This window comes from Columba livia, chromosome 10 (genome assembly GCF_036013475.1).
Source record: "Columba livia isolate bColLiv1 breed racing homer chromosome 10, bColLiv1.pat.W.v2, whole genome shotgun sequence".
NCBI lineage: Eukaryota > Metazoa > Chordata > Aves > Columbiformes > Columbidae > Columba > Columba livia.
In genome coordinates this window covers 16,355,563-16,379,417 of record NC_088611.1, presented here as the reverse complement: position 1 = coordinate 16,379,417, position 23,855 = coordinate 16,355,563, and the positions used below count along the sequence as shown (strand labels likewise).

Here is a 23,855-nt window from a genome sequence, read left to right as displayed (position 1 = left end):
CCACTACCATTCTAGGCACTCGTGTAGTACTTAGTCCATCTCCACCACAGTGGTACTAAAGGTTGGGTGAATGCAAAACGACAGAGGTAACAACAGGCTGAGGAGAGAGTCCAGGCAGGTAGGGTTGTGTTGGGATGTAACTGCAGCGCTCGTAAAATATACCCATTGCTACATGCATGGACCAGACTACTATGCCACATTTACCCTCCTGTGTCAGGCTACCAGCTCTGCAAGCAGCCGACTTGAAGTTGCTGTTATTCAGTATAAAGTTACGGAAGCGAGGGCAACCCGGGTAAAATCCCAGTAGGAAACATGGCACTGAGAGGGCATGCACGAAATATGACAGGAGTGACTCGTTTCATTCGGTTTAGTCACATACCTCTTTCCCCTGCCAGGATCATCCAAGATTGAATGAACAGTAGAAAAACAGGGAGGAAATTTAAATATGCAAGCAGGCATTAGTTGGGTGTTGTGGATTGTTGTGTATTATTAATAAGTTAATAAGTTAAATTATACCGCAAATTCAATATATACTGGAATGATTTTTAGGTGATTGTGAAATTATTTATTAAATGCTCTTAATGCAAAATATAGTGAGTATATATATATATAAATGGGAAGGAAAAGAGAAAATAGTGAATGAGTGTTACATTACCTACAGTCATAAACAACAACTGTTTACTCTGAATTTCAAAACTATTAACTTTTCAATATGTATCCAAGAGCACTGGATTTACAGAGAACTCAGGGCTCAATCCTGCAAATACTTACACACGTACGCAACATCACTTGCTCGGGCAGAAATGTCCCAATGTGCTGAAAGCAGGACTACAGACGGCAACGTCAGCTGTTTGCGGGGTCAAGTGTTTCCAGGATCAAGCCTCATGATTTTCTGGTCTATATTTGACTATGCCATGGTTTCAGTTGTTTTAAAACATGAATCTTTTCATCAAAGTGGTTTGAAGAGTTAAGAGTAGTTGTATTAGGCCTTAGATAACCCAAATAGTGAGTAACAGAGAGTAATTCATCCTAACCTCTGTGACTAGTAATTGAGGTATTCCCAATAAGCCAAGACAGAAGATGCCAACAAGAAACCAGGTGAGTTAATCATGTACCGTAGGGACCCAGGGAAACCCCTGGAAACAACCTGAATGCTCAGAAAGGGACAAAAAAAAAAAGAATTTCTTTGTTTTGCGGTGATTTTCCTTGCTCCAGCTCTGGCCAGCAGAAGCGGTAAGCTGCTCCAGGGACCTCGCTAATGCTGTCTGGAGGCACAAACACATGACATTATTTGGAAATATGACCTTTCAGAAGAGTGGACAGGTTTTCTCTTGTATGTAGTTGGTGAATACATTTTGCCAGATTCAGCTCCTGCTGGCACTGTACGAAAGGCTGCAGAGTGACGTAGAGGAGAGCAGAACTTTGAATTCCTCCTTTTGTCACCCCCTCCCCTCTGCAAAAGCAATCTTCCTGAACTGCACTTTGCCTTCATTGCACTCAAGCACTATTATTTCAGAATACTTCTGGCTTTTCAAGAAGATAACCCCGCACCAGTTGGAAGACACCACACATATAGAGAAAGCCCCCAGCAAACCACCGGAGCCTGCTGGAGACCTGGAGGACACGACCTCGCTGCTCACCTCTGCATGGTGTTCTTCATTCTGCTGTAGGACTTCAATTACCAACTCTGCCAGACGTATTGTGTCTTCTAACTTTTTAGCTGGTGTGACTAACCGGCCTACATTTTCTGTAGTACAAGAACTCAAGTTAAAAGGGAGGCAGAATGAAAAGCTAGATGTACAGTAAGTTATTTTAGATGTTTTTTTAAAAAAATCCCATAATATTCTACAGCTTTAAAGATCTTTTCATGCATATGTTAAATGCTTATATAATTAGTACTAAGCAAACCAGAAAGCCACATTCGTTATTATACTATGAAAATACAGTGCTCCAGCTCCAAATTTCACAATACTGTCAGAGTTGTTTAGCTTTATGGTGAGATGGTGACACTTTATCAGCTCAAATAAGAACATCACATTCCCTAAAGACAGCATCTGGCCGCTAATATGTGAACAATATGTAGCCTTGAATGTAGATGATGCTATTACAGAAATCACATCTATATTATTTTAAAATTCTTTTAACAAGATCAATTTAAACAAATCTGTCTGCACTTTTAATAAATTGTCAGACTTGAGCAATTTAAATGTCACCTGCTACTGAAAGCAAAAATTGCAGGTCTGCCTTGCTCCAGGATTTAACTCCACAAGGGTCAAGGATTTACGCATGCTGGAGGGAGTGGAAAGTGGTAAACACCACTAGGCGCTCATAGGTGAGATTTATATGGGAAAAGAGATGCAACTTTACAGCAAAAACCCCGCAAACAAACCAAAGAGTTTAAATCCTGGAGCCTGGGGTGTTCAGCTGTATTGAACTATTTTGCAGCATTTTCTGAAGACTTTTAAAAATAATTGAATTATATTATTCTAGGTAATTTATATTGCGAATAGCTTATTAAACATTTGAGGTGCTAACAATCTGGAACATTTGGAGTATTCCACTAGAAATAATATAGAGAAAAATAAAATAATCACATTTTAATCGAACGACAGCTTCCACGGAGCTGGCTGAGTGCAAGTGAGGAGGTTTCTGTGAGCTGACACCGTCTCATTTCCCTGAGGAGCACAAAGTCTTACTGCAATGGTGGCCCTGAGGAGATCTGCTCCTCGGGGATGCACCTGTGCTGTGGCATGTCACCATGTTAACCACAGAACTGTCGCTTTGGTTCATGACCGGGCACCAATCCCAGCTCTCAAGTGCAGCTACGGCAAAGAACGGCGTCGCACTTGGGCAGCTACACCAGCCCCATCCTACTTCTGCATTGATGTATTTTTTGTCCTCTCCATGACATCAAAGCCAGAGAATTCCTAAATGGGTGAAATACCAGAAACCAAATAGCCAAACTGATCTGCAATAAGCAGCGCACAACAGACTGTATGTGCCTAACATAGCAAAACACTAGCATTGAAGCTCCGTTACCAGCAGCCACCCCAGGATTTCCAAAGGAGCCCAGCTCAGCCAGCAGCTCGGGTCCTGCCAACACGCAAGGTTCTGGCTGCGCATCTTGCTCCAGCCTTCTGCACACGCTAGTTTTCTGCTAGTGTTTAGGTGTTCTTTACTGCTAGGTTGTGGCTGCATGCAGATGACACTGCTCCGCTCTCCTGGCTCACCCGGAGAGAAGTCCCTGCCGTGCTGAAAGCTTGGTGAACTTCAAGGACTTAATTATCCACATCAAAATCTTGCCTGCTCCTGGTTTTCTGTGAATACCTGTTTACGGGTAACAAATTTCCCAGTAAAAGGAAAGCCATATTTTTCAGAATGGCCACATTTGGGTGGCCGAGGGAAGGGTGCATGGTTGGTCTTCAGCGGAGCTCAGCAAGCTGAAATTGCAAACACTCAGCTCAGCTGAGGAATGCAACATGGTAAAGCACCATGCAAATGAACTCTAAATTTTTGCTGATTTATGCCTTGGGGGTTTTCTTTTCCACTTTCCCTTTAATTTCTTGTATCAATGGAAAAAAACAAACAAAAAATCCAGGTTTCCCTTAATATAATTTATTGGTCAAATACTGAAACTGGAGCACTACTGGTTAACTCCTCATTCTTTCTCACTGGCTACAAGAAGGAGAAACCTCTTCCTTTTGAGCAAAAGTAGTCCGAAGACATGGCTCTTAGTAAGTTCTGGTTGTTTCTGCACCTCTGAAGCCAAAGGGAAGCTTTTCTATTGATCGGAGCAGAATCAGGCCCATTCTCATTTGCAACACTGATCTGCTCTCAAATACAACTAAAAGACAAAAGTGTTAATAAGAACAACTGCTCAGAGATGCTGTCTTTAAAGAAAATATTGATGCTTATACAACTTTGGCAGCCAGCAGATGTCAATCTTAATTTTTTTTCTTCTTATTTTAAATATTTCCCTGGTTAAGTTACTATACATCAGAATATTCTGCTAAGATAGCTGGAGCACTGACAGTTACATGAAACGTATACGATATACTTATCAAACATTTCATCCAACATCATGTAAAGCTCATACATATTTATAGTTTTCATGCAAAATGTTATGCAACAACAATGTTATTTTGTGCTGACGTTGATATTTGAAAATGTTGCATATGTCAGACATTGCTAGACAAAAAAATGTGGACATTTTGAAATAAATGCTACCTCTAAATTTCTAAAACCTACCACATCGCGCTAGGTATTTTGTATAAAGCTGCACATGAGAACTAGCTTTCTATTACTACACAAGCAACTGCTAGACTAGAAAACCACTGAATAAAAGGAAGGAAGACTATTACAGTACTTGGCGGCTGTTTGGCCATGCCTTTGAGCATGTGATTTATCATGTTAGTCTGCGTTTGAGGAGATGATGGTGGCCCAGCCGGTGGCTTAGGCTTGGACGGACGGGCTGCTTGTGCATGACGGAGAGAGACGCCAAAAGTAAAGAGACAAATGACTTCATAAACAGTGACAAAAAGATGGAAACTTCAAAAGGAACATAAGCAGAAATGATCAAACACAAATGGAATAAGCTGCTGGGTTTCTGCTTATCGGTACTTCAAGTATTACACGGTAATGACACCATTCAACAACACGTATTCTAGAAGTCAGCAGATTCCAACATCCTATGGGACTGTGCAATCAGAAAGCTAAAAATTCAGCACAAGTATGAAACTGCACTTCATGCAGCCACATGAGGAAACTGAATTAGGGTAATTCAGTTAAAACTCTGGAATTTGGACAAGGGGAACTAAAAAAGACCACTTTAAGTCAGCGCCCCAGTGCTTAGGTACATTTAGCAATAGAATAATGAGCCACAGGAATTAATTGCTTTGCAAATATCAATTACACATTTTCGAATTAAACGTCACTGTTGGTTAAAGGAAGCTATAAAATATTCTTGTGCAATTTAAACATGTAAAAAAATCTGTCACTTAAAAATGTGTGGTTCCTGATCGTTTCCAGCTCATTTAATTATTTTCAACTTGGAATTCTACTGGCTTTTATATTCTGGGTTGAATCATATATAAAAACTTGCCAGCTCTATCAAATATGTTACTTGCTATTCCAAATGTTAGAATACTGCAATCAGGACTTGACCCATCTGTCATATAGTTTACAATATCAGCACAGGAAAAATTCAAAGAAAATAGCCTTTCCTTTTACATACACCCAGAGAATAAATTATATACTGTGAATATTTTAACACAATAGTTTCTATTCCATTTAATACCAGGTTTTAGAAGCATTGTGACTATTTTTAATAATGCCATTTGCAAGGAATCTGGCATATTTATCTGGACATTCTATTGCCAAAAGTCCTTGCCATTTTGCTTGCATTTTCCAGTAGGGGAAAAAAAAAGTCGTTTGGCTTGTGCAAAGTAGATTTCTGATTGCTTTCATTTCTCACAGAACTATAACACTTATCAAAGTATAATAAAGAATATTCGAGTAAACTGTTAGTTAAAGAGTATGAGTTAGGTTGATTCGCCTCTCCATACACAGAGATATACATACATACACAAACACACATACAATGCGCTTGTGCGCACACGCACACAGATTTTTAGTCTTTTAAGGTAAGTAATGATTTAATTCAGGCTCTTAGATTCAAGCTACTGGTTTCTGGCTTTTTTTTGTTGTTGTTTTCTGGTAACAGGAAAAGAAAATCTATTTGTTCATCTCTGGAGTCGTCCTGATCCTTGTTCAATGTTTACCAAGGGTGGCTTTGTCTCCAGAAACAAACCTCTTAGCCTCAAGTGACAAAAATAACTGCTTTTTGGGTCTTGGCCTTGATGACTTCCACTCTAATTTAAAACATAAGCAAGAATTCAATTTAACTACTCACTGATGGGTCCTGAGCTCCACACATAGATGCAGGAAGAATGTTTTACTGCTCATCACTGTGGAGGGTAGTTTGTACCCTGGTCCCTGCACGGAAGGGACCGTGGGGAGTGGAGACCGCACATCTCCTCCCACCCACATTTGGCAGCTGTGTGGTGGGAACCCAATGACACTCAGGGGAGTCCTTTAGGCTCCAAAGTTGGGGGAGACAAGGAGAAAGAGCTCCTCCTAGGAGCGACAAAGCCAGGGAAAATTGCACCCCAGAACTGCATCCAACCATGCCTCTCAATCTCAACCCTGCGACCCTTAAATGTGTGTCTAGCCCCTGCATCCCAACAAGCTACTCAAGGACAAATAGATTTCAGACTTTGCAGACATCCAGACTGCACAGTGTTGAATGGGCCTGACTTGTGTGAGTGTTTTCTGTCCTAGGCAAGAGTCATTAGCAGAGAGGGAAGAGGAGGAAGAGGCAAGAGATTCAGCAGCGCAGACACTTCACGAATTGTGTACAAAACAGCTTGGAAGAGGTTCTGGCTGTGCAGTTGTCAGCACAGTGTCCCAGGTGGCTTTTCCTTTGTTGGGAGACCTTTGAGAGATCCCCCTGGCACCTCACCCCTGCTCCTGGCACTCCCCACCGCCACCGGCTCTTGGAAACAAGCTTCCACAAGGGATTACAGCAGGTTAGACAACAAATTATTGAGGTAATTTTGATCTGGCCAAAACTGAACAAATGTTCAGGTCTTTTGTTTGTTTAAATTTTTCAGACCCAAATGCAGGGCTTTTACACAATGGCTGCAAAACAACCTGGAGCTGAAGGAGAAGAGAGGAAGAGGTCTCTCCCTTCTTCAGGGCACTGAACACCTCGTGAGCCCTGACGCACACTTTTCTTTGTTGTCTCTTTATTGCAAGAAAATGTAAAAGATTAAGGTCTGGCTAAGCAAAGCGATTAATTTAATTTGTCAATTTAAACAGAAATGGGTCTGTGACTGCAATGTTCCATAAGGCACTGGATTTTACACACATTTTTGGGTCCAGGTCTCGGAAATGATACGTGAGGTCCCTTTCACGGGGTGTCTCGGCTGCTGCGAGGGAGATGAGTAAGGCTGGAAGGGTTTTACGGCACTTGCCAGCAATCAGCTGCAACGTGTGTGGCAGGTTTTGTTTCACTTTGGCTTTTCTTTCTTCCCTGTCCTTTCCCTTTCTAATCCCTCACCACAGCCAGTTTGGCATCAGAAATGCTCCTGTATTCATTGCTCACGTGTGTCAGATGGATAAGATTTAAACTCCTCCATCACTGAAATCAGGGGCAGGAGCAGCGTCTTCCTCACTAACAACCTAGCAAAATGCTTTCCTGGACGAACTTCTGCCAAAGGTTTTTAAGCTTCTGCAAGATACTTACAAATAAAATACTTGCAGCAACTCAAATTACTTGGTAGATTCTGGGGTTGTGCTTGCAATAAGCTTCAGCCTGCAATGAGTATTACAGGTGTATCATAATAGAAAATCTGTGCTACTTTGGGTATGTATATTGCATAAAATTAATTGTCTGTGACTCTATGGACTGGAGAATTTTCAAACAACATATTTCTCACTCAGCACCATGATTTCTGCTAGATGGGCTACTAACACATCAGCGAGAATAGAACTTGCAATAGGAGACGTGTATTACTGACTTCCCATATTTTTTAAAAGCGTAGCCACCGACTCAAATATTTCCTTGTAATAATTAAAAATATACGATCTCCGCCAAAGGCTTTGGTATATGAGTGTTATGCCTGTGTTTATTTGTGAGCCAGTCATGAAAATGATAAAGAGTTGCTGTTCTCAAGATAACTATCAAGAATAATGGACTCAGCCTGAGGATGAGACAAAGCAGCCTTTTATTATATTAGTGAAATGAATTGGCGTGTCTCTGAAAGGGATTTCACTGATATTTTATCTTTCAAAATAAGATGTGTTATCTTAAAAGTGAGAAAAATTAATAGATTTTTTTTTCAATGCAGAAAGACTCTAATTCAGCTGTTAAAACTCAACGTACTAAGAGGAGAACTGATCTCCTGACTTTCTGATGGTTATTCAGCCTAGTGAGGAATTTCTGCATATTTGAATTGTATCTCATGCCTCAGGCAGCAAGTTGCTCTGCAGTGGGTAAGCAGCTTGTAGGAAGATAACGGCGCAGTGCAGATCTTCATGATTTCTGAATCTCTCGTAATAACTTTGATACTGCTTTTAACACTGCCTTCGAAAGGCCAAGATGAAATCTTCATTAAACACAGCTAAATGCTACTTCAAGGAATGAAACAAATAAAGCAGCAGTTCAGCAGCACACAGGTACAGGTTGTAGTCATTCCTGAGCTAAAGTGCATGATTTATTAATGACTTCAGTCTACTTTTGCATACAAAGACTGATGTTTTCATACATTTTGCATCCATATTCATCTGGGGAATGCCTTTTTTTTTTTGTTTGTTTTAAGCGTTGTGGTTTATCACAAATGCTGGCAGTGATTGCCTAGGGGCAGCTGGGCTGACAAATCACACAGGACCTCTCTTTGTCTTGGACCAGGTTAATCAGCAGGCAGCTCAGTCCCTGATCCTTCAGCGCACTCACTCAGAGTTACGGGTATGTGCACAGAGCTTCCCAGGCTGAGATCGAGAAACAGGGAAGGCAAGGGATGTAAAGTGAGCATGAGGACCGTCACAAGGACTAGTATGAGCATCTTGAAAAATACCACTGCTTCTTTCACAACCTGCTGTATCACTCTTGTCTAAACCCGACCTCTTCTGCACCTGCTTCCCCAGCTGAGGACACTTTCTATGCCTGCTGGGGTGAGCGCTATGTGCAAGATGCTCCATAGCCAGTGCCAGCGGAGGCTGATGCAACCGAAGCCACCGCGCTCGGTCCGTCTCCTGCGGGTGCACCCGGGTCCCAGCCCGAGGCAGGCACCTGAGAGATGTGTGTCTGACTGGGATTTGGCTTTGCACCCACCGTGGCACCACCACTGGCTGCATTTTCAAGGGAAGTCAGGCTTCCCCACCAGATCTGCGGAGTGCTGCATACACTGGTGATGCAGCATGGTGAGATGATGTGCGTCTGGAGCCTCGCTTCTCTGGACAGGCACTGGGGAAGCTGCGGGACATGCAAAAACTGGCATTTTTAGATAGCCCAAGAGCAGCTGATTTTCCTCGATGACAGAGCAATAGGACTTCAGTGGGTCTGTCTGCTCTCCAGTTACTTTCCCCATCACTGGGCCGCTCTGGCACTGAGCAGCAAGGCAAGAGCTGCCTCCATCCCCACATCTCCTCCACTTCTCACCTCTGTGCACCAACTCAGCAGTACCAGGAGAAGCCTTTCTTTACAGAGACCAAAACCAAATCACAATATGAGATATACTCAGTCTGAAAACTAATTAAAAAAAGAAGTCTTATACTAAACCCAAGTCACTGCCAAACTGACAACCTTGGCACCAGCTCTAACACTGCCTGTACCCAACTCCAGTAGTGCAAAGTGGCACTTGTGTTCAGGGGACGCCGCAATGCCATGGCACTCCAACACAGTGCAGCACATTTCACAAATCCTGTGCTTAAGGGATAGAGAAGTTATTCTTTTCTGAAGTAACGATGGATTCCCAACTTATATAAATAAGCAGACGAATGCTTATTAAAAGGTTGCACTTATTAATCTGAGTGTTAGTAGTTTTGTCTGATTAATAATTAAAACAAGTCATTCATCTTTAATTGTTTTAGCATAATGTTCTGTTTAATGTTCTATTTAAAATCAATATTTTTAAAGCAAGGCAAGAGACTACATGCTTTTCAGGAAAAAGGACATCAAAGGGTGACATTTTTGTCTTTAAGAAGCTGTTTTCAGTATCTTATTTTTATTCTTGCTTCTGGCAAAATACATAAAAAGTCAGGCCAAAACTCAGTCACTTTTGACTCCACTTAAGTTGAGGAACTGATTTCAAGTTGAGTCCTGCTGACCTTGCCTGAAAATTTTTCATTTAAGATAACAGGAGATTTGTGGACATGAAACGGCAGAGTCACAACTACTCACACCAAGCACCAAGAAGAAGCAGGTTTATTTTTAAATGGGCTGGGCCATAGAAACATCCTTCTGAATTTCCAAAGCATGTGATGAGCCGCTGCCAGTGAGCGCGATGCTCAGCACATTTATTGTGCTCAATGCACTACAGCCTGCACTCACTTTGATCCACTGCAGTTAATGGTAATAGCTGGGATTGTTCTGTGTGCTATTTGTTCATTTGCACCTCTCATGGCTGAAGGGAAAAATTATTCTCCATTTTCTAAATATTTATTACCATTCAAAATTATTTTTAGTCTCATGCAATCGCTTTAAATCCTGGGCCAAATTTGAGTTGCGGAGACTTGGGGAAGCCAGGTCAGAACCTGGCCTAGCCTCTTGTGTTGCTTTTTAAAAGAAATTTCCCTTTGCAAACAGAGCTGAAATCAACCCCTTTTTTTTTTTTTTTTTTTTTTTTTTTTTCTTTTATCCCACAATACAGAACAATCTACTCACAAAAAGAAATGAACAGTTCAGATTTCAAGGACTGTCGCACTAGGACTCCGGAATACAACAGAAACGAGAACAGGGGCTGCAGAGCTCCACCGGCCCTTCAGAAGAGACGGGCACTTGAGCTGAGCCTTTGCCTTGGTACATGTCACCACAGGTCATAAACAAGAGACAAACATGACTTCTGTCCCACCAGATTGTTTGTTACACATTAACAAAAAAATATAAAACAAAAAGAATTAAGAACCCAGTCCTCCCATCAGGGCATAAAACAGAGGATATGAAAAACCAAAAATGAACATTAGTTTAGTTGTAAATGTGTCTGTTAGGTGTGTTAAATTAATGGCCAAATCACCAACATTTTTTCACCCCAAATAAGCTGCAGCTCTTTTGGAACACAAGAAACCTCTTTACAAAAGCTAGACTCCTCTAAAACTGTCTCTTAAGAAGATACTATATTGCTATAAGGTACTTCTAATCTACACTCTATTCTAAGGAAGAAAGGAAAGGAGATTACGTAGACAGCACAAATTAACTCCTTAAGTATTAATGCATCTCCATTTTCAGCCTGAAGGAGTACATATCTTAAGGAGCTATGGAAAAAGGAAAACAAAATAAATATAACTCAACAGTCCTAGCAATTTATAATGCATATACAATTGTTCACCTGCGTCCTTTTGATTCTCTATATGAAAGAGAGAAAGCAACAAGGAGAGAAAAGAGAGAAACAAGAACAGATATGCAGGATTAATGAGCAAGTGGACCGCACAGCCCCCCAGTTATGCGTGATATATGACATTTGAAAAGAAGAAAAGTCACCCCATCTCGCCCCCCACCCCCCAAAGCATGGGGTTACCAAAAGAAGCTCCTTTCACGGAGGTGAAAGAAAACGCTGCACAAATAGAAAAACCAGAGAGGGCGAGCTCTGAGGACACCAAGGGGATCTCCAAGTGACAGTGGGGCTGGGACGTCCCCTCCAGAGCTCGGCGCAAAGGAGGAGAGCGAGTAAAGCGCATCCTTCCTCTCGAGAGCTAACAGACAGGAGACACGTAAGATCTGATGTACAGAGAAAGGACAGCCTTATACGATCTTATACACAGGACTGGGTAAAGATCTTATCCGCGGGCAAAGGGATGGCTTTTTCCAAGTGTTCTTTATCTGACCTCTAGCTCACTTCTCCCCGATGTAGCTGCTACCTTTTGATTGTGTACCAGTGACAAGCACTTTACAAATTGGGGTTACACAGAAGCAAAGTAAAAATGCATTCAGGTCACGGACATAAAGAAGAACTGAAAAAACTTACAGACGATCTGAGTTTAATCACAAACAGATGAGTTAATTGTCTAACCTGGTTTAGGCTGATAAAAAGTGACTGGACTTCTCACACTGGGTTTCACAGACAGAAGCAACAGACAAGCCAATGCTAAAAGACTTGAAGCAAGGAGAGTGAGTTGGTTTGGATCTGGACTTTCTTGAGGTAATGAAAACAGAAAGAGTGAGGACAGCATGGAGAGGAGGGTGGTAGGTACTCACGAATGGTTAAATCCATCACTTGAGAGGCCAAGCAGAAGACAGGATGCTCATACATTTCTCTCTTTTTCCCTATAAAAGAGGATTTGGGCATGCAAGAGGCTTAGGTCAGAGGTAAAGAGGTTACAGGCTATAGGTCAGAGGAAAACTTTATATTAGGTTAAAGGAAAAGTAGCCGTAGAGTATTTTGGGATACACACAGGATAAAAGGAAGAAAAAAAGAAAAAAAAAAAAAAAAAGAAAAGAAAAGGATTAAAATTGGAGATCTACTGGATTAACCATTCAGCATGCCCATGAGTCACAAGAGAGGCTGTGACCATGACTCCAGAGGTTTGCTCTGAACTGTTTACAAGAATATAATGATCAAAACATCATGAATAGAGGGAAATAGAATTTCATTGGTTTAAGGCTCCGAGATACTAAGGATTTCAGCCTTCAGTATCTAAGGCTTTCACAGGTATTTCTTCATAAGCATAGCCTTGAGTAGCACTGCCACTGATGTGGCTTTGCATCTCTGACAATGCTCTCCTAAATGCATGGCTATTCAAACATCAGTTTTCAAAACCAAGATTTCAAAGCCATGTACGGCGTGCAGGAACTCAACTGAGCGAAGTAAATTGGTTATTTGCTCTTCTAAGGAAGTATTTGAACACATAGTGGACTATGCTCATGAGAGAAAACCTGATGCATGCAGCTGGCGGATGTTGGGTTGTTCAAATTAACAATCCCAGCATGCTTGGAAATTGGTGTTACAACCACTTTTGTAGAGATAGTGTCAAAAAGTGGCTGTGGCCAATCACGGATAAAGGAGAAGAAAAGCAGAAGAGAGCAGGTAGTGTGGAATGAACTATTTCTCTGAAAAGGTAGCTGGAAAAAAAAAAAAAGGTTTGTTGCTTCAAAGTATTCCCAGACCTAAAAGTCACAGTGCGAAAAAGAGGGCAGATAATTAACACAACCAAGAAGAATTGAGGCACAAAAGGAAAAGTACACACTAACTGTTCTATTTTGGAAATGAATGCATTTTTACTTACAGATCATAAAGTTTGTTTTTGCATAGATTTATCTGAAAGAAGAGAGCAAATCTTACCAACGAGTTAGTGATATTTACACAGAGAACCTAAGGGAGCCAGCCCTGGGTAGAAGCATCCATCAACAGAAAAGCTGCTTTTGATTCTCAGTCCTTCTCCATTCTCGTCAAGTATATTTAAACATTACATTTTACAGAATACACCAATTAAAATATCCTGTGAAGCCGAGTACTTCGATAAATTGCCTGATAATACAGTGCTTATGAAACCTTCATTCCTTGTCTATTTTTGTCACTCATTACCAAGTCAAGAGTTGATAAACATCCTTTTAGTGCCCAATTCTTAAGTGTTTCTCACTGGATGCATAACAATGAATTCATTACCACTGGTACACAATTTGCATTGTTAGACAGAAAAAAAAATGGAAAAAGAGAGGACATGTCAAGTACAGAACCTGGACAATTTGTCATATAATAACCCAATTTTTCATGTAAACAAGACCTAAGAACAAATCAGAGGGAGTTTTGGGTTTTTTTTTTCCTCCTCTCAATATTGTCCTAGAGGCATTAACAATAACCTCAGCTGTGGGAAAGCTACACATCACACATGACAGAAACCCAAAGTCTAGAGCAGAACATACCATCTGGAACATACAGGTTTAAGCAATTGGGAACTTGGATAAAGTTGGGTAGGAGTTTCAAGTTGGGAATAGCAGCCAACAAGGTACCAACATAAACTGATTAACACGTAAAGAACAACTGGATCGTAGAGCTGCAGCTAACACGTATCCTCTAGCAAGCTTTAAAATGTCTTTTTGATGGCTACATGTGTCTCTGGTCACTGGTTATTATTCTCCCATAACTTCAAAGGTCAATAATATCAGCTATGCCAGATTTAGAGTGACAAGAATGAAATCTGATGCAAGTAGGGGATCACTGATCAATGACTGCTATGCAAACTGCAAAGACAACGAAACACTCCCAGAAAAAAGACATTTTAAATTGGCTACAAATGATTAAGCATAGATTAAACAGTTTTTCAGCTTCTGATTTTTCATTTGTTTCCTGAACTCCACTGTCATAGGCAATTAGCTGCACTATACCTTCAGCTGCAAAGATGACATCCCAAGTATTTCTCAATTTGTTTTTTAAAGGCACGACATGAGTCTGAATACTACACCACTGGCCAAATGCACTAACGATCAAAAAAAAAGAAAGCTACAGTTCCTTTTAACTGTTTCCTCTCTCTTTTCCAGAAAAATAAACGTTTTGCATAGCTTCTATTCTTAACTGCTTCCGAAGCCAACACCACAAAAATGACTCAGAATCATATCAGTGTTATTGACAGACGAATAAATAGCAAATGAGCTTCTTTTAAATAGCTCCCAGACACAGTTGCCACCTAGAAATATAACAAAATTGTAATTTCACAAAGAAAGAGCCTTACCTTCAATTTTGGCATACTCTGACAGTCGAGTATAATTGACTAGAGCTGCTTGCTCCAAGCATTTACGGATGACTGTTTTTACCTCCTCTTGAGGGACTGGAGTAACTATGTCTTTCATCAGAACCTTGACACAAGAAAATCTGATTTGTTGTGGCATCGGGCACACAGAACTGCTTTTCTCCAAGCCCGGCACATACATGCATTCCTACATTAGCACTGTGTGGCTCTTGGAGTATGTGTACAAGATGCAGGATCCACTACAAGGTCACCTTGGCCAGCTTGAGACGTGGGACCTACCCCTGCTGTATTATTTCCCTTCTGTATCTATACCCTATGGCATGCCCTGAAATCCGTGCTTCTGACTTTTTAGGGCATGACATCAAGATCTATCATCACTTCCCCAGTGCCAGGCAATGTTATGTCCTTCTTGGGATCTGCTGATTGACTTGAGTTTAGGTCTGTTTTTGGCCACACTGCAAATCAGCAGAGGTGAGAAGGATGACGGAGCAGCAGGAAGGCTGAATTAGGGGTGGGGAGGATGATGGTGAGCAGATTTCATATACCCAGGGGGAATGAGGGTGCCTTGAGATGGGAATTTCACCCGAGAGCAGCCAGGCATTGCTCACAGGGTCTGCGGTGTGGAGCCTTGCCCGCAAGATCCTTCACCACAGACACAAGCTGTGCTGCTTCACTGGCCGGGCTGCCCACCCGCCTCCCAGCTGAGGCAGGAGAGACAACGACCCCACCTCACACCCCACATTTCAATATTAACTATGATTAGTTAGACGTCCTGTGCAAAAATAACAGTCCCTCAAGCTCTTCCGGATGGAAAGGTACATGAATACAAGTAATTTTAACTACTCTCTGTTATTCTTAGGCTTACCCTTTCCAGCAGCGATAAAGTAGCTTTTAGTGCACCTTCTGGACGGCCAAATGGAAAGCAGTACCTAGAAAAACCACATCACGTTAACATCAGACCAGGTTCATGTGAACAAGTCTTTCCAGCACTATAAAGATGCTTTCCTGAGTATGCCCAAGCAATTCTTTAGTTCCTCTGCCCAGAATGAGCAGTCTTCTACAGGGTAAATTTCTGAAAGGGTTTGATAGTGTGGACAGTAAGGCAGCAAAACAGAACACAGGGTAGTAATAAGCTGATAGTTTTAGCAGTTTATTAAATTCGCGTGTCACCGGGAAAGTTTTTAGATCTCCCAGGAAAGAGTTAATTATCATCTTCTAGTAAAAATAGAAAAAAAAGCGCCCCTCTAGAAGGGACATTTACTTCCAGCAGGAGACTCGGCGATGCTGACACGGGGACTCTGTGCGAATGCACATCACCCGTCTGCCTGCAAGTGTGCACAACCTGCCCAGAGCCTGGCTGGTGTGCAGCGGGGGCAATTAATCCCTTTTTGTGGGGGCACCATCCATCTTTTCTATACTGTAACATCCCTGCAGAAAGCCCTGCCTGTCTGTATACTAGGGAGGAGTGAAAATAAATGGGTAATAGCTGAGCTGAGGGGAACAGAGAAATAAGAGGACAACGGATATTTTTTGTTTTTATTAAACAGACTGTTTTGAAAAGATGGACTCAATTCAGAATCACTATCCCTTTGAAACGGAGTCCATCTTTTTGAAACATCCCGTATTTTAGAGAAAATCCACAGGATTACCATGTCTATGGGAGCAAGACTGAAACACCCTTTAAAGGTTGTATATTTAAAATCACTCTCCAGTCGCAAAAACGCTGCAGCGCAAGCTTCAGTGCCCTGTGTAGGTCTGTGTCACTTATGCAAAATTCCCGTGTGCATTCAAAACCTGCCTTTTGGCTTTGCTGCTTATAGGAGGGAGCCGGGAGGAAATCAGTGCTCTCGCATTCAGCCTGGGCTCTCTGCCTTTACCTAAAATGCGTGATCTGATTCTCCAGAAGCAAACGAAGCCGCTCCTTGATCTCTTCGAAACGCTCTTTCTCATCAACAGTCACAGTTCCGATCCCGTCAGGCCTGGAGGAGAAATGTCACGAATGACTCGGACTCCACCTCACCACCCTGGTAACTCAACCCCAGAGCACACAGCACGCTGCCCTCTGCAAAGGGACGTTACCAACAGTGAGACCCGGGACAGAGGATGTGGCACCCTGAGACACGGCTGGTCACTGCCGAGGCATTAAAAATAAACACATAAATAAATATCCTCTCTCAGAGTGATAATCTAGATGTGGAAACCTCCCTCCCCCCCTTATTTTTTATGTGACAGGGAAGTCAGAAAAAGCAGAATCCCCTTTTAAATATAGGTATATGACAGGAAGCGTGATTCCAGCTCTCACTGCAGGATTGGGCCCATAGCTGACAAAACAGGGACTGGATTTCTGCAGAAAAATCAGCTACCAATTCAACACAACTCACACTATAAAAGAATATGAACAACAGGTGTATATTTGAACAGGACACAGAATTCTGCACTCCTTCATAATCACGGAATCACCCCATTATAGTGATTTTTTGAAGTGAACCATCTTCAACACATTCTGCTGAAATGCGCCTAGAGAACAACGTGCATTTTGTATTTGAAAATGCAATGCCTCTGCGATCATTTAATTTCAATTGATAAAAATTAACATATTTTTCACAGATTTTCTCGGACTATTTATGACACTCTTGTATTTCAGGAGTGCACAGGAGTGCATTGTGAGACCCCGGGTCCCGCTGCCTTGGGGTGCTCCTCATCTTTCACAGAGCACAGTGTGCGGGTGAACCCTGCGGATGCTCTCCCAGGGCTGGTGGTCCCTCTGCTCTTCTACCCCAGACCTCTGCTGATGCCAACCCATCTGAGAGCTGAAAGCAGCAATCCCCTCCTTCTCCCCCGCACCCACACGGCAAAAATATGCCGTGCAACAGAATCCCTGTCGAGAGCGACTCTAATCCATCCACCAAAGGCATCGGCTGGGCGGACAACCCGTGGCACCGCTCTCCACCATCGGCGAGGAAAGTCGATGGATTTGCATACTCCTGGGCAACTCTGCTGGCACAGGCGCTCTTTAGGTAATGTAAGATGCCTTAAAATTGAACAAATGTTCTTACTTAAAGGCCTCCTCCAGTGTTCAGCTTAAGCTGCATAAATCCAGAGTACTAGGCTGGTTTTGCTATACAAAAGACTTGGCAAAGGATTACAAAGCTCCTAATGAACCTCCTGTCAGGGGTTAATTGGTTGGCTTTATTTTCTTCTTAAAGAATCAAAGGCCCTAAACTTAAAAAAAACACCCAACCCTATAAAAAATTAAAAGCTATAAAATCTGTACAATCACTTCTACTTGACCCTGCATTTAGTAAGCTCTTAATATCATAAACATGAACTCTGATATTCCAATACAGGTGAATATACCATTAAAACATTTTGGAAGAGGAACTAGCAAACCTCACATGATATTTACTGCAAAATTTTGAAGCTAAATATACATTAAATAAAACTTGCAACATGGACACAGAAGACGACTCGAATACTGGGGATGTGTTTAAATTTAAACAGCATTTAATCAGAAATCTTTACTTGATTATTTGCCAAATTCAGTTGTTTATTAAGGAAAAAAAAAATGGAAAAAAGATTTAGGCTGAAACTTGGATAAAATGTCTCAGCTGGGGAACACATTTAATAAACAGTTTTGGAAGTATGGAACTGGTCTCATTAGTACCTAATTAGGACTGGTTATTTCGAAGAAATGAGCAAGCCACAAAAAAACTAAATTAGATATCAAGTAAAAATTGTCTGAACATGCTTAACATATTTTTATTCCAAAGTTCCATAAAATATTTAATATTCAGACAGAGATGTTCGTGCCTTTTGTGATGCTATGCACCTCACAGCGCCTGCTTTGCTCTCAATAAATGCCGTACATTAAGGGGCAGGCTTGAAGCCCTCATTTGAGTTTTAGCATACGGTCCCCCCCGTACCCAAAACAGCTCACAGAGTGTCAGTAGGTTAATTGTATCAGCCCTGACAAACAAGGTAGGAAAAGCCGCCTGCCCTGGCAGCGATTTGCTGATGGACTGGAAATGGTCTGAAAGTTATGTTACCCTTTGCTGGGTCAGTAACCTCAACTGGCAAGATGTAATGGCAGGATCTGACAGCTGAGGTTGGGTCACGAACCATCGTTTTTCACTGTATTCAAAGGGCTTCAGTTTTGCCAGAATCGGTTATCTAGTGCTCACCGTGTAACGACTCATGTTGGACACCCAAAATGGGCTGATGTGACAACATCAGTCACATCCCAGCTGGGCAGTGGTGGCTCTCAAAGCATCGCTGTGAAAACGCTGACCCACATGAAGATGAAGGGTGGGCTCTGGAGAGCAAACCTCTGGCCAACACAGTTCTCGCACAAGCCCCAGTGCCCCAAGGGACACCAACCCAACCACCGAGGCGCACGTAGACCACGTAGGCTTAACCTATGGTTACTCCCTGGTCTTTACCTTTGTCAGGGTCTTTGTGAGCCAGGAGGACATCTAACCTGGTGACTCTGGTCACCACTTCCTCCAAACTGGGAGGTGCAAACACGCTGCTCTCATGTATCCTACTGCAAACTCGAGAGAATCTACAGGTCAGCTGTAGCCATTTTTGGAGCAGCGCAGATGTCTGGAAGGGCCTGCCAACCGAGAGCCATCACCACGGCAAGGACTCCCTTTCTCACCCAGCTGTGGACTATATTGCATCTGACATGATGAGCATCTCTTGAATCTACCTTTCAAATTTTCGGCAAACCATTTTCTCACTGTCCTTCACAAAGTTGACATTTTCGGCAGCATGATAGGAAAGATGTCATGTCGGCTGCTTTTCAAGTTGTTGTCACAGTGGTTAGCACCAGTTCTGTCATCTTTGCTTTCCTCACAATCCCCCATCTTGAGCCATGTCACAAATAATAATACTTCCAATGTTTTTGTCAAATTTCAACTACTATAACCCAGCTGCACATCTTCAGATTTACTAGTTATGTTAATCTTTGTTGCTCATCTTCCCAGAAGCTGAAGCATTAGGAACTCATTAATTAGTGACAAATGCAGGATATACATAGAACTGGAAAAACACTACCCAAAGCCTTGCACTTAATTTATTAGCTTGATAATTTTGAAAACTAATTAAATATTCAAGTCAAATATACTTTGAAAATGTAATTTTTTTGAGGGAACATATTTATTTTCCCTTGTGCAAGAACACAAAGGGTATATAGCTTAGCATCGCTAAAATTTAAGATTCACTTCTGTGCTCTAGACAATTCCAGTACATGGCTGATAGGGCTGAAAAAAAAAGATCCCCAGGAGAAGCTCAAGTTGTGCCAGATTGTTCTGGTGCTTATCGGGAATTTTCTTTGCGGCAAAGGTCCTCAGCTCAACTTTGATATTTGCTATTTGATCTCATGGACAGAAGCACCGACTCCTCCAGCGAGCAGCATTCCTGCAGCAAGGCTCACTAAAATGCAGCTGGAGGAATCAGATGTTCTCACATGCAATCCACAACCACATCGATACTAAACACAAGCAGGGATGGGGAATGAGAAGAGAGCAGAAGGGTGAAAAAAGTTCTGTATGTATGTGGTATGTACAGATGCACGAGGGACAAAATGGGCTCGGGTCTATGAATTTGGGTCAACAAACAACATAAATGTCTCCATCTGTGTGGAGACATAATTTCATCCAATACTCTACAGCTCGTGCTCACGGACACTGAGGTGTATGGCAGAAGTTGTGGGCAGAGCGGGAAGCAGAAGGGCAAAAAAGGCAAGAAAAATAAATAAGGAAAATTTTAATTATAAGTAAACAAGTTTCAGATCACTCCTTCTGCTGCAGATTCATTATGTTGGCTCTAAACTAGTAAATTCCCACTGTAAATATTTCATATGAAAAGTTTTAAATGCCACTTTCCTAATCCCCCCTTGTTTTTAAGTTTTAAGCCGTGAAAACAATAACATCAACAAAGCAGGTGGTGAAATTAAAAAAAAGGGTTGCAATTTGAACAGCAAAACTGATAGTCCTTGTTTAGCTTAGATGGTTTGTGCAAATTTCGAGTTTAATTATAAATTATAATTAGGACCTGTGATCCTAAGGCCACTGCTTTATTCTACAAGCCCCGCCTCCCCCCATGCCCTTTTCTAATTATACCCGGTGCCCCCAGGGCTAGTTATGCTGCTAAAACAAATATATCAAAATGATTTTTATCAAAGACTAATATATGAAGCAATAGCATGCATTTGTATGCAATCATAAACATACAGTATAGCTCCAGTGGGTTAATCTCTTTGACATAAGCCTGTATGAAATACCATGATGGCTTATAAATGAAAAGACATATCGTCTTTTACACCTTTTATGTTTAACTTGTCTACACTTTTTTTTTTTTTTTACTGAGGAAAATATTGTTTACACGTAGCAAACAGATCTTTGCATGCACTGTGAGCCCTGGCATACAGAGCCAAGGAGAAAAAAACAATGTCAAAAACGGATGCAAATAATTTGATTTTTAAAGTAACAACTCAAAAATAAAACACGTGCTGCCTTCAGCTCCCTTGCTGGTTGCCAGGTGCAGCACATATGAGCTATACAGTAAACATCGATGATTAGTGCCTTGGACGGCATGTGTCAGCAGAGGCTTTCAAAGGATCCCTTGCTGGAAGACTTGCCTGCGCGAGGTCCCACTGGCTGCACAGGGATGGACTCTGGGGATGTGGGCAGGACCACAGCTGCCTCCTACATCTCCCCCAGCAAATCTGACCTGAAAGAGCCCACCTGTTTAAACCCCATGAAAAAACACTTATTCAGAAAAAACGGATTTTTCCCAAACTCCCTTTTCTTTGGTTAATTCACACCGTGCACGATCTGTGGGTTGAAAGCCCTTTGTTCAGCCCAGCTCTCCTGGGTGCTGCCCCAGCCGCTCGCTGGAGATGCTGCCGAGCACAGGAGCCATTTCATCCTCCCAACTCCTGCCTTCGTTTCTCTTGGGCTCTCCTCCGCGCTGCAGCACCGAGCCAAGTCACGGCTCATCGCTTCTCATGTGCGATCGACACCCCTGACACACCGCGGCTGGAGCGGATGGTTTCTGAGCACTGCCATCCTACACCCATTGTCATCAATCACGTCAGCCGGCCGCACCGAGTCGGGTATCTGCTGGTGGCTGGCAACCCACCTCCCTTCAGCACAGACGCGGGATCCCATCCGACACACGGCCGTCACGCACGCTGTGTCACTGCAGACTCGTCACGGGGCTGGTTGGGACATGGAGTCGGCACCTAATGAAAGGTTACGGCATTACGCCGCCCTGCCTGGCTTTAACCTGCCTTCCTGCAGCCAGGGTGGTTCATCTCAATGAGATGTGGAAACTAAACACAAAGTACTATGGGGAGCATGTGAAGATACTGGGATAAAGTGTTGATATATTTGCTACTTCTTTTAAGGGACAAAAAATGCCTTTCTTTTTTTTTTTTTTTTTAACTAGCTGTATGCAAATCTTGCCTTTATGTGAAACAGCCAGAAATGTAATTAGAATACAATGGAAAAAATTACAAATGTGTTGTGTAGACTTTTCAGTTCCCCAAGGTTTATGACAACAATATTATTTCTGCTGGCTTACAGTTGTAAAAAACTAATGAAAGCTAAAACTAATGTTAGCTAATGAAAGAGCTACTTCTTGAAAACAAGTTTTTCCAGCTTATAGTGGAAAAGGCAAATCACTGATATACCAAATTGATTAATATAGATACTGGTAACTGCTTGGACCATGGGTAAATACTCATTGAACAACTCGCAGAGAATGATGTTGTTCAATCATTATTGGGCTGGAGGGGATTCAGTCTGACATCCTGTTTTTGGTAAGCTCTGTGTCTTCTAATACTTATCACGCACACAAACAATATTCTAGTCTTATTTTTTAAAGTTTGGGATTAGCAAGCATAGAAAGTGTCCTTTTTGATGCCAACTTTAACATTTAAAATGAAAGTTTTCATATGGCTAAATCAAAAAAAGGCACATGCGAAACCAAGGTCACTCCTGAAAGCTACTTGTTCGAAAGGGGCAGGAATCACCCTTCAGAGTTTAGGCGCTGTCTTTGGGCCTGGGAAAGCTGAGCTCAACTTTCTGTTCTGCAATGCCTGTCCCATGCACAAACAGGGAAGCAGTGAGGCTTCTCTAACACATCACTTCTCTGCTTTGTCAGTGCTGTCACAGCCTTCCAAGGTGAAGACAGTGACAAACACAGCAACAGAACACAGGGAAGGACTCGAGCGATCGTGTAAGACCTTTTACAGTTTTATCCAAAATCATGATGTCTTCTAAAAACCATTCCTGCTTCTCACCTTTGCTAGTTTTTTTGGAGGACTATTGATAAAGGAAAGTGACGGCCTCAATACTATGGGTACCAAAAACAAATGGACATCAGCAAACACACAGTGTGTGTTGTCAGATGCCTGAATAATGCTATGCATTTCTTAGCTGTAAGGTAGGTAAATACATCAGAAATCACAACAGCTTTCATAAGAGCAGGACTTTACAAAAGGCATCCAGTGATGCTTGGTGGGCAAAAAACCTGTTATCAACTCAGTAGTGACCACAATAGCGAAAAAGTCTCAAGCTCCTCAGTCTTCGTGAACAGCGAGTACCTGGGTAGCAGAAAGTCATGTGGATATTCAGTCTTTTGCTGGTCCCCACCTTTCTGACAGCCTGCATGTTACGTATTCAGGTATCTCTGCAGGAGGTGAAACTTAGGACAAGCAATTTACATTTAACTCAATTTTTACTTGGAAAAGGCTGAAGTTAACAGAAAAATTAAGGGGACTGTCATGCAAATAGCAGTGATTTACAGCCTTGGTTTGGAGAGATTATGTCAGGCTTTCAGGGGTCTGAATAAGCTACAGGAGCCCAAAGGAGGGAGAGACACTAAACCCTGACATATGAAGCAACAGGGCTCCAGAACATCCCCTCAAATCCTGTTTTGACCATTTCACCTGCTGTAGTCGCAGGGTCAGCTCCAAGCTGGAGGTGCATTTCCACCAGCAGACGCTCTGCTCCCGTCCCAGCTCTGGTGGCCATGCCACCGAGGCAGAGACCAGACAGGCGAGGAGTCATCGTCCCTGTGCTCACGCCTGTCATCCTGTCAGCCTTGACCTTCGGGCTGTCCTCAGCATCCGCACTGCAGCCCGCCTGCACTTCCCCGCTGACTGCGAGCGACTGTTGTCTCGCTGCCTGACCTTATGCAAACACGATACAAACAGACAGCCCACCTCAGCTCCATCACTGTCTGCTGCTAATACAGGAGATTGATAGCCACATGGAATTAGCTCCCTGCTCGACCTTCATTACTGGGTGGCATATTCTGACTGACAGCCAACCTCATTCTGGGGAAAGCTAAACCACCCATTCAGGCTTTTTTCTTTACTGTATAAA

General features: G+C 42.3%; 1 protein-coding gene across 12 annotated transcripts in view; it reads right to left on the bottom strand.

Moving 5' to 3' along the window:
• CADPS (calcium dependent secretion activator) overlaps positions 1-23,855 on the bottom strand; it is a 211,435-nt gene that overhangs the window by 54,857 nt on the left and 132,723 nt on the right. For 4 of the 12 annotated variants that reach the window (XM_065075564.1, XM_065075559.1, XM_065075560.1 and 1 more), the window contains 4 exons: positions 16,338-16,439; positions 15,326-15,389; positions 14,443-14,566; positions 1,641-1,747 (listed from right to left, as the gene is read on the bottom strand). In XM_065075564.1, the coding sequence (XP_064931636.1) occupies positions 1,641-1,747; positions 14,443-14,566; positions 15,326-15,389; positions 16,338-16,439 (397 nt within the window). Of the gene's footprint in view, positions 1-1,640; positions 1,748-11,105; positions 11,124-11,971; positions 12,041-14,442; positions 14,567-15,325; positions 15,390-16,337; positions 16,440-23,855 lie in introns of all 12 variants that reach the window. The other 8 variants (XM_065075553.1, XM_065075561.1, XM_065075554.1 and 5 more) reach the window with 3 other exon arrangements.